Source organism: Chrysoperla carnea, chromosome X (assembly GCF_905475395.1).
Source record: "Chrysoperla carnea chromosome X, inChrCarn1.1, whole genome shotgun sequence".
Taxonomy (NCBI): Eukaryota; Metazoa; Arthropoda; class Insecta; order Neuroptera; family Chrysopidae; genus Chrysoperla; species Chrysoperla carnea.
The window spans coordinates 23,736,640-23,748,844 of NC_058342.1; the positions used below are offsets into that span (position 1 = coordinate 23,736,640).

Consider the following 12,205-nt stretch of genomic DNA (forward strand, 5'->3'; position numbering starts at 1 on the left):
CGTTCAATTTTATAAGTCAATGGTATAATATACTTAAAAAAAAAATAAATAAAATATTTCAATTTTCATCAAAATAAAAAAACACCTCCAACATTCGATGAAAATATTATAACTAGTGATTTTAAAAAATTTTGTAACTGCGAAAATTCAATGGTTTTAGTTTTAAGTGCCGTAAAACTGGGTTCGTGAAATCTGAAGTGTTTTTCAAAAAGTATGGTATTTACGACATCTTAAACGCTTTCATTAAAACCTTATTCGATTGTACTAAGAATTTGATAATTTTTAAATTACAAATCGGAACATTTTCAGGATGGCGATTGACTTTTGATTATTCGTACGAAATTCGTCGCTTTCTTCATAATTAGAACAAAAATTTCTTGCCAGTTTCATATTTGAAATTTTTCTATTTAAAAAATATATTTGCATCATATAAAAAAGAGACTCTAGAGACTCCATTTTATTAAAGTCTAGAGACGCTAAATTCTCTGACATTTCTAGGTCGATCGCCACCTTGATTTTCTAATAAATTTTATTTCTGGCTAAAGCCTATAGAAAAAGTTTTAGACTATAAAATCAAAAAGAGCCCGATTTTATAAAGACCTTTTTATTTAAAATAACGCAATATCGTTAAAAATCACTAATTAGAAAAATATTTTGACTAGAAATTACAAAAACAAATCACAAATCAGAAATTTAGAAAATTAAAGAGTGTTTTATTTTCGATGTTATTTTTGAATGCGTTGCCATTTTGGTGTTTAGTTTCCGGTTTCCGAAATATGTAGACGAAATATTTGATATTTGAACGGTTTGGCAATTAAATAACCTCCCGTAAAGCAGACGTTAACTGGTCCCCTAGATCTTTCGATTTACCGCATTTTGACTTTTTTTTGGAGATCTTTGAAGGCAAAAATCTACGCAAATGATCCCTTAGCCTTAGATAATCTGAAACTAAATATTTTTGATGCCATTCAAGAGATATCTGTGTAGGGCCGGATTATCCAGTAAGCAGAGTAGGCAACTGCCTGGGGGCTCACGCGCGCACACCAAAGAAACTGGAAATGTTTCTTAGAGAGAAAATTTAATTGGAAAATTACGATTCTGAAATCGGAAAATTATGACGCATGCTGACAGTTGATGAAATACTTTATACTTACGGGCAGAGCCATCTATTATCGAGTAGTAGAACTAATAATATCATCGCGCGACTTTAGTTTACGGAACGGTTGACGCGAGTGCTGACGAATTAAAAATAATATCGAAAATAGAATACACTTTATAATTTTCCACAAACTTTTTATAAATTCCAAAAGCCATAGATTAATTATCTTACTTAAAAAAATATTTTACATTAAATATCAGAGTTTCTAGTAACAATAAAATTTTCCCTTTTGAAAATTGTATTCGAAAATATTTTCTTTGAAGTTTTTCATTTTTCAAATATCAAAAAAAAGAGGATAACAATAGAGGGTCTTTTTTCAATTAAAAATATTCTTAAAGCTCTGTTTACACAATTTAAGTTATTTGTCTCCAAGTGGAATATAATTTTCTGGAATGTGGATTCTAATTCTAATTTTTTACAAATGGAAGATTATAATTTATAAATTTCCCGAGAAAATTATATCGAAGGATTATTGTTACGAAGCCGAGAACGTCTAAATCATCTAAATTTTGCTAGGACAGTTACTTTTTTCTTTAAATCGTAAAACTATTTACTACTTGTAACTGCCGAGTCTTAGATAAAATTAACAACTATATGGAAGTTTAGTTTGGCAGAAATTTACGTTCTCCTAACTTAGAAATAAAATCTTGTACATTGAATGTCGGCCATTTTAAGTCCTCTTAGAAAAATAACTGTCTTCGTATGAACGATTAACACAATCAGTTGGAGTAGAAAGTATTACCCCCCCCCCTCGTGACTATATTGTCATCAAATATAGCTTAAAATTATCACTGAACTATTAAATTGAAATTTGTAAACCCACATCTTGATAGGTAAAGCCTATTCTATAATGGAGTTCGAGTGTCGGGTTGTCGAATGGCGGACGAATGCGGAATATATGCGATTTAATTATCGCATGCGCAGATAATAGTGATAAAGATCAAATTCTAAGAAGAAAGTTCCTTTGAAATTTTTCGATTCAATGTGTACGGTTACATCGAATTTGAAAAAAAACATGCATCTCGATATCTTCAGTAGTTTTTGTGTTCACACTATCATGAGATGGCGATGGTGTTTAGATCAGACAAGGATGTGGGTCTCTGCTAGAGACAGTGATTTTCTTAACAATTAGCAAATGAATTCTCAAATTGTGAAAACAGAACTTTTCTATTGTTTACACAATAAAAACCCAAAATATTTCCACAATTTTTTTTTTTTTTTTATTGTTGTTTGGAAATCTACGAAAATCGATTTTTAGAAATATAAATTCTACCATATACATTTATATATTTTTTTTGAATTTGGGACAGTCTCAAATTTAGAAAGAAGGCTACAATACAGGTTTTGTCTCACAAAAATACTCCTCAACTAAGGTTTAGAAAAACCCAAAATACACAGAGATCATATGTAATATTTGTGAAAGCAGATTTGCCAATTTTTTTTACTACCCGACTACGAAAAAAAACAGCGTAATATGTTGGAATTAGTTTCGAGCACTTGAAACAGAGTGTGGAACACATTTAAGTAATTGCATACTCTTTTTTCAAGTGATAGGCTCAAGGAAAATACCCATAACAGTTTAATAATGGCACATCGATTGAATCATGTCACAGTTATTTTAAACCTTGATCAGGATGGCGATCGAATTTTTATGTTTATAACAAAAATTCCGTGACTGTTTTTGACGTAACATAATTGGAAATTCTACTATTCGAAAAATACAAAAATCTATTATATTTTCATAAAAAGTATTCATTAAGATAAATCGACCCCAAAAACAGAGATTTTGCGGGAAATTGATGCAGAATATTCTAAGACATCGATGAAGTATCAACTCATGGAGACTACGTAAGGAGACCGAGTTTAATTTGAAAAATAAACGTAATATTTCGTTCGTATTTATTACTTTCGTGCAAAAAGCGGTACAAATAATTTCTGTCATTACGTTGATAAATTTTATCAATTCTCCTGCTTGAGTTCACTCGCCTTCAGAATTCGATTCTAGAGACATTTGTCATTTCCTCTGTTCTATACAAAAATTGCCTAACTTTTCCAGAATCTCAATGTTGCCCTAATATATCCAGATCAATCGTCATCCTGCTAAAGGAATATTTTGGATACTCCTAAGCTCATTTTAAAAACAATATCAAGATTACTCTACGGTGTCCGTTTCGTAGTCGGGTTATTTTTGGTAAAATTTAAAAGCTTGTAATTCTCTCTCAACAATATTAAAATGACTCAATATAGGGGAGAGAAAAATATTTCCCAAAGAAAAATTATTCTCAGTTTTATTTTTTTGATTATTCTTGTTTTGTTATTGTTTTTTTTATCTTTTTTTTTTTTGTAAGACAGGGGTGTATTAATAAATAATAATTAGGCCTATATTTAGTCTTTTTTTTTACCATATCTCCTTCGTTTAAATTTTAAAAAATATGTGTTTATGTAATTAAACAAAATTTAAACGCTTCCAGGAACAGCTTTATATAAATTATTCACCAGATCTTCATCGTTATTCTTTTGTAGTTGAGTGTAATATTGGTAATTTTTCATTTTATATCGGGAACAAAATCCACGTATCATGCATCCGATCGCTAATGCGATTATTATTAATAATACTCCAAACCTATGGAAAATTGAAAAAATTATACATAAGGTAAAAATAAGAAACATGAAATAAATTTTTTATTTTAAACAATAACACGGTCTTTACAACTAAAATTAGAACAAAACAAAATCGACTTTAGCACAAATCTAATCAATTAAATGCCCGTGCCGATCGAAAAACTCGGCGATCAGTTCGCTAATGGATTAATTACTAATGAATTAAAGCCTAAATGGCCGAGCGGTCTAAGGCGTTAGTCATAGAACGTTGGACTATTTACACTTAGGTTGCGGGTTCGAATCCAGGCAGCGGCAGTGTGAACAATTTATAATTAATGGGAGTGCAGAATTGATCACATTGTCGTTGCTTGGATAAGAACGAAGTAACCGACTCCACCCACATCAAAATTGTAATTGTAAAATATGTTTGTAATTGAATAAATAAAGATTAACAAATAATGGTGTGGGTGGTCTCTGTGATAAGGCGTATGTCACAAATACAGAGGTTAAACCCCCATTATTATTATTATTATTACTAATGAATTAGTCAATGGGGGGAAGGGGGGAACCCATTTTAAGAAAGATTTTATGAGTTGAAATTTAAAATATTAGAAATAATGCGCTGTCCAGACGACGATTGATTATTTGAATTGATCTAGCCTTTACTATGAAATATATTTCCTAAATACTAATTTAAAACAACTGAAAACAAACAATTGACTGGGTTACTTGTTGAAATACCATGTATAGACAGTTTTGATTACGTAATCGTTTGTTTTTTTTTTTTTTGTCATGTAAGTAATGAACGATAGTTAATCTTAGATACTCACAGTCGTGTATATATTAATAACACGACTGTCAGGGTTGAATTAATGCAAGGGCCCCCCAACAATTAAATGAAACAAATGTGAATAAAAATGTAAAAAAAATTAATCAGCGAATATGGAATAAGCGAGCATACTATCTTCAACCTCCAAAATGACATAGCGAGTGCTTCTAATACAAAGTAAAATTTACTGTAACGATCAATAAAATGTTTATTCCGGTCCTGACGACTGTGGTGTTACACACACATATCTGGTATTCCCATATAATACATACTATAATGTTATAAACTAATTTGCGCCCTTACGGCTAAACAGTGATATTTACGAAAAAATGTTTCAAACAAAAGTTGTTTATTTTTTTATAAGGAACATTTTTATACCTGTATAAATGAAATATATATCAAGGTATACTATAAGTTTAGTCCAAAGTTTGTAATGCTTAGAAATATTGATGTTATGAACAAAATTTTGTTAATATGGTACTTTTACCTTAATTATACGTTTTGTTTCCTAAAAAATGTGAATTTCTCAAAAATTATTGATTTTACAGAAAAATTATTAGAAGTTGTGCAGCGGAAAAATTTCCTACCATTACATATCCTTTTTATTTGAATATTTTCACCCATTTCGCGGTAAATTTATATAAAAGAAAGTATGCGTTGTTTTCGACACAAGTAAGAAACGGAAGGTTTTTTGAGGATATACTATAAAAAAGGCTTTTTTACTAAAATAAATTTTACAAACCATAAAAACCAATTATCCATTGATTGGGCACAACAATCATTTTCACCGCAACAATATTCATTGACTTGGCATAACCCCGATTCACAGTATGTTGGTTCCCCTACCACCTAATTCCATCAAAAAAATAAAAAATTTTATAGAAATTCTTTAAATAAAACAATTTTAAACAATTATTACTTACAGAATGTATTAGAAAAATCATGATAATTATTCGAAAATTTCGAATCACTTGCATTCCCTCTTTTGGTATTTACACCAATTGATAAAAAGTTTTTTTTTTGACAGTTCACTGATCTGATTTTAAATATTTGACACAGAAAATGGTAGTGAAAATAGAGACGCTTACAAATAATTCGATAACGTTTTTGATAATTTATGTAAATTATTTGAAATATTTATTCGAAAATTTTTTGTTCGATTATTTACCATCATTGGAATTTTGTATGTATCTATAGGGTTATTTTTTATTATGACGTTGGTATTTTATCACTTTCCTACTTACGTGGGAATTTTTAAATAATTAATCATTTGTCAGGTATTATCTAATAACGTTTTTTACTTTTTTACAGAGTGTTCGAAAATTCAACCCTCTGACTCAAAGGTTCTCAAACTTATTTCGTCTATTGCCCACTTCGAAAATCAATTATTTTTCAACGCCCTTATGTATTATTTTTACCCGACATTTTGTGTTTTAGTGAATTCAAATCTTGTTTATTATTAGGTTAGGTTATATTGGCTGTCCACGAAGGACACACTTAGGCTATAGAGCCCATTGAGATACCATATATATGTTTTGTCTCCTTTCCGCTGATAATTTCATTTATCAGCTCCTCAATTTCTGAAGCTGAGTGCACCTCCTTCATGCATATACCATGCACTACACCAGCCCATCACAACTATTAATTAAATTAATTTTGTTGCGACGGCGGGAATCGAACCCGCTACCTTAAGCATACCGCGTACGAAATTTGTTACGCCTTAACCAACTGAGCTAATAGGATGACTTGTATATTATTACTCTAGCAAGTTTTTTTCTGTCCTACCCTTCTCTTCCTTATTCCTTTATCAAATTCCATGATTCATCCCTCATTTTCAAGCTTAATATGTCTAGGTTTGACGAAAAATATACTCATGGTCTAAAAATCTACCGCTTAGGAAAAAACACGCTAGACAAATAATTTGAACGAAAAAATATCATAAATTTAAATAATAAGCTTATTAGGCAAACATGTTAGTTTTTACCGATGCTCTCTTACTACTCTAAATTATAATTACTATTTTTAATACATGTTCTCCTAATATTAATTTAAAAACTTTTGATTTTTTTCACCACTTTTCTAGGAAATTTTTTGTCTGTTGTTTTTAGCCACGGGCTACGTCGAGCTATTATATTAATATTAAAATACAAATTAGCCTTACCACGCAATGTAAGCCTCTAGCATCCACAAGGGTTCCTTATCACCCACTTTGAGAAACACTAGCTTAATTTGGAGGTGCTGTACAAATGTGGACATCTTTTTAAAAAAATAAAAAAGAGGGAACGGAACTGGGAAATTGTCACTCCAGAAGTGCCTTCTGGAGTGACAATTTCTTCTTGTCTCAACTTTCATATTTTTCAATCGTCTATCTCAATTTGGTAAGGTTGTACGGATTAAAAAGGGTATACATAAAAATTTTCAATATATTTAACTCAATTTGGAGGATTTTTTGAAGTACACCAAGTCCTAAAAACGTCGAAAATAGTTGTTAGCCTCTGAAAATCCTTTCCAAGATAATGAAATCTATCCCCTCATTACATTTTTTTCGCCAAGTATAATAATCCTCTATACCGAATACCAATTCATTAAGAGTAAAGGGGGCGGGTGGAGGTACCCAAAATGTTCCGGGAATATACGACTAAAAAATAAAACCACACACTTTAATTGATAACTTATGAATTTATTAATAATTTTTTTTCTTGAACTACAAATTATTAATGAATTTTTCTTTTGTTTTTCTCGTAATAATGCGTTAATGAAGCCAGAAAAATTAACAGAATTTATTTATTTTTTTTCATTTTTTTTTTTTAAATCGTACCATAAATTTTTGTTCCTTTATCACATAGCAAGGAATAACAAAAAAAAAACATAACCCGTCCGTAGTCGGGTACAAAAAAAAAAATTAAGAACATTTTAAACAAACAAAAAATCCCAATAAATAATTTACATAATCATCTATATACAATTATAGATTTTTCATTTTTCTTTTTATTAAGAAAAACAAATGTTCAGCCATTTTGTTTTTGAAATCTCTCGTCTCGCTTGCGTTCAACACTTAATCTCAATCATTTTTTTTTAATATTCACACATTTATTAAGTTTTTGTACAAATATAAATATTATTTTTCATTTATTTTTTTTTTATTTTTTATTTTTTTTAAGGATTAAATTACTTAAGTCTGTACAATTTCACACTTTAAAAAAAAAAAAAATTAAAGAAAATTTAGGAAAAGTAATATAATTTCCCACATACAAAAGAAAGTTTTTTTTTTTAAATAAATAGTTTTCATATATTATTTTAAGAAAAAAAAAATTAAATTGGTTTGGAAATATTCAAATAATACGGAAAGTTTCAAAAATTAAGACAAAAAAACAACCCCCTCTCTTTTTTCCCCCCATCCTTCTAACAAAACTGTTCAATTTTCAACATTGCCATTATCTCAAAATATCACCCTAGAAATTTGGAATACTACCCTGTACAAATTTTACTTAATTTTGAAGGCCCCCCAAAGATTAAATAATTTGGAAATATAGTTAAAATTCATTCGATCATTTCGATTCGAAAATTCGATTTCGACGCAAGTTTAAGGGACGTTTTATTGTATTATACTATCCATTTGGGTTCCTACATCCCTGAATATGAAAGAGTTCATATGTACAAGCAATGTGTATAAGAAAGATATAGTATTATATAATTAATAAATTATTGTATCCAACACAAAACCCCCACTCTTCAAAGTCGATACAGGCACAAAGGTATGACAAGACTTCATACAATCCATGAAGAGTTTACACACACAAACATATAATACTATATCTTTCTTATACACATTGTATGTACATATGAATTATGTCATACTCATGGATATAGGAACCCAAATGTATAGTCAAAAAGTCTGTAACGTGCGTTAAAATCGACGCCAGTGTAAACAGTTTTATTTATAAAACAATGCATAGAAAAAACTTGAATTGAAAACGTTCATTTGTTTTCACGCTCGCCCGACCAATGCCTTAAAAGGGATTTAACATAAATTACTCCAAAAATATATCACTTTATCCGATGATTTTTTATCTGACTTTAATTTAGTCCCACCTCTTCACTCTCCCACCCAGGACGAATTTTTTGCGATTCTACACCACTCCTAAATTCCATAGACTGCTGCAGTTTCATTTTCTTTGAATGCATCCAGCTTACACTCAAGAAGGAAAGAAAAGGCCAACAAATCTAGACTCTAAAAACCTCAATTTATCAAATTTTTTACGTTTTATGATTTTTTCTGATCGTTTTAAATTTCCCGGACTTGCGAGTAAACTGTTTTTAAAATTTTGCTTAAAACGTCAGAAGGTGATTTTCGAAAATCACTAAAATATTAGTCGAATAATCTTGATACCGTATTAATCGAATAAATCCCTTCAACTCGTTACATTTTTTTTTTTTTTTTTATCAACCAAATAATTCGCATTGAGCAAATATTTTAAGTTGGCTTATCTAAATTAAGTAATACCAACTTGAATCATATAAAAAATAAATCGAAACCAATAAGTCGATTCTATAACTTAAATCCCTTTTCGCTTTATCTTCAAAAAAAATAATAATTTATCGCATTTACTTATTACCATTGCAAACTCCTCTTCTAAGACGCCAATTTAGGCTTAGAACCGTGAGGTCCTAGATCGACAATTAATATTTAAAAAGCTTCTGAACATAAAGAATTTGTCCCGGTCCTTCAAATCAATTGTCATCAAAAAAGGCGCCATATCGGACAGGGTTTATGGTGGCATGGAACCTAAACTCGTCACTGATCCCTCCAAACAGTTTGCTGAAAACTATACAATTTTAAATCATTTTCTGTGCGAAAAATTGCTCGAATTATTTTATAATTTTATCTAGGAAGCTTTTTTTTAAGTTAGAAAATCGACCCCTTAAATCACTTCCATCATCATTTCGAATTAAAATTGGTTGAGAAAAGTTATTTTTTTTAGTCTAGGAACTGACATGTATCTCTATGTAAAAATCCTAATCGTCTGATAAGTTTATTGATTTAGAAAATATTTTTGTTTTTTTGGTTGGAAAATTTGATATTTTCGAGCTGCTGGAAGAGGAATTAAAAACATTTGTCAGATCTGCTAGCTGCGTATTATCATGTACCAAATTATCATCATCAGAAGAGATTTTAACAGAAAAATTCATGACAACTCCTTAACCACATTCAGCAAAAGTAAAACGCAAAATTATTTGTTTCAGCCAAAACACAAAATATTAGAAGGCATGTAGCTTTGTTATCCTTGCGAGCCTAAACAGCTTGACAATGTGATTGAAATATTGAGCTGCTGTTCCTGTGACCCAGTTATGTGACCTGTGATCCAATGAGTAAACAAATTGAAACTAGATTCATCACACAAAAATTTTCATGTGATTCGATTCATAGCCGTATAATTTTAATAACACCTCGAAATTTAGAGTAAAATGAGATTCTTCGAATTCATTTTTGTGTTCTTAAAATGAATTATACTAAGGTTCTCTACCAATCTCACATTTGAGGAAAGAAACAGAACTCTAATTTCAATTTGATGTGCGTTTCATAGCCGTCCGTATATCTTTGCCAACATTTCGAAACGCAGAATAAAACAAGTAAAAACAAACAATTGACTGAGTTTATTGTTGAAATACCATGTCACACATACATAACTGATATCCCCAAATAATACATACTATACAATTTACGACCAATTTGCACCCTTACGGGTAAACAGTGATGTTTACGAAAAAATGTTTCAAACAAAAGTTGTTTATTTTTTGATAAGGAAAATTTTTTAAATTCAAACTTTTGTTCTATCTCTAACGGTTTACAAGATGGGTCCTACGGACCCATAGGTCAAGACCCAATTGACCTAAGTTGCTCATTTACGAACTCGACCTCCCTTTTTAAGTCCTGAATACGCTGTAAAAATTTCAGCTTGATATTTTTTTTTCGTTTTTGAGTTATCGTGTTGGTAGACAGACGGACAGACAACCGAAAATGGACTAATTGGGTGATTTTATAAACACCTATACCAAAATTTTGTTCATAGCATCAATATTTTTAAGCGTTACAAACTTGGGACTAAACTTCGTATACCTTGCATATTACATTTATGCATGGTATAATAAATTAGCACATCTTCCAGTTCTCTTTTATGTCCTTAAAATGAACCTTGGTAGAGCCCAAAAGAATCCATGATAACAAAGTTACATGCCTGCAAATATCGTGTATTTTAAACGAATCAAAAATTTTACCTTTTTATTTCTGCGGAATTTATTTACAAACAGAAAAAAAATACATAAAAATTAAAAATCTGTTAAGGTTTGTTTTCAGTCATATTTTGTTTTTTTTTTTATTTTTTTGTTTTTATTATTATTAAATTTTGGATATTACATAAAGCATATTAATTTATTAATTATAATTTTTTTTGGATTTTTCTTTAAAAATTATTTTTAAATTTTTTTTTGGAATTATTAATAAGTTTTATTACATAGTGTATAAAAAAGTGAACTGTTTTGTATCTTTTCTTTTTTTTTGTAATATTTTCTATGGTTTTTGTATTGTTTTTGGACAATCACTAATCGATTTTGAATTGTTGTAAAAAAAAAGCGGGAAGAATTTGAATTTCTGTTTGGGTTATATAAGGTTTATTTATGTTTTTTTTAAAACAATTCAAAATTTTACAATAATTCTTTTTAAAAAAAAATATGTTATACAAAATTTATTACTTTGTAAAATAATTTTTTCCAGGCATTTACAACTTAATAAATATATAATAACGAAGTCGGGGATTTTGTTTTTTTTTGGTTAAATGATCGCAGTATCAATTCACTATAATTCGATTATTCCCGAATCATTTAAGAAAAAACAAAATGGGTAAATCGTTTTATTTTGAATTTATATAAAGTGTGGAAGATTAAAAATACAGGGTGACGATTTAACTTCTGTCAGATAAAAAGATTCTGAATAGAAATGCATCTGTCTCAAAAATTGAAAAATCAAAATATACTAATTCCGAGATAATTTCCCTCTAAATCGAAACTAAAATACACATAGAATTTTTAGAATTAATTAATAATTCTTCATTACTAGGTTCAGTATCATCAGACAATTCTACCGAGCCACCATGGGGAATTCCCATGGGAACTTCCCTAATCTCGATTAGGGAAAATTATCTCGGAATCTATAAATTCAACTTCAATTCTAACCAGAATATCTTGATTTTTAAATATCTTGAAAATACAGTTAAATCAAGGAATTTCAAGATTCTTGAAATATTCAGGAATTTTGCAAAAATGATAAACATTATTTGAGCCGAATTCAGATAATCGCCATATTGACATCTTCTTCATTATTAGATTGAGTATAATCAGACAATTCTACCGAGCCACCATAAGGAAAATAAGCATCCGAGTGGTTAAACTCCATGTATCGATTTCGTACAAACGTACCTGAATAACCAAGATCATTTGAACGATTACGACATTGTTCGGAAAATAGTGCCTCCGCTATTTCTTCGGCCCTAGATTCATTATAATCAGGTATTCTACCGATCTTCTATCTTAGGGAAAGTCAACATCCCGATGGTTAGCGT

General features: G+C 29.7%; 1 protein-coding gene across 1 annotated transcript; it reads right to left on the reverse strand.

Annotated features, from left to right (window-relative positions):
- Nucleotides 1-3,541: 3,541 nt before the first annotated feature.
- LOC123302535 lies at nucleotides 3,542-5,749 on the reverse strand. Its single transcript, XM_044885506.1, has 3 exons — nucleotides 5,513-5,749; nucleotides 5,332-5,438; nucleotides 3,542-3,782 (listed from the first exon to the last, which is right to left on the reverse strand). The coding sequence occupies exons 1-3, from the start codon at nucleotides 5,564-5,566 to the stop codon at nucleotides 3,617-3,619; spliced, it is 327 nt and encodes a 108-aa protein (XP_044741441.1). The 5' UTR covers nucleotides 5,567-5,749; the 3' UTR covers nucleotides 3,542-3,616.
- Nucleotides 5,750-12,205: the final 6,456 nt, after the last annotated feature.

Coding starts and splice junctions, on each gene's coding strand:
- LOC123302535 (XM_044885506.1), bottom strand. CDS start 5,566: ATGCAAGTGATTCGAAATTTTCGAATAATTATCATGATTTTTCTAATA. Junction 5,439..5,512: donor TGATTTTTCTAATACATTCT/GTAAGTAATAAT, acceptor TGATGGAATTAG/GTGGTAGGGGAACCAACATA. Junction 3,783..5,331: donor ATGGATAATTGGTTTTTATG/GTTTGTAAAATT, acceptor AATTTTCCATAG/GTTTGGAGTATTATTAATAA.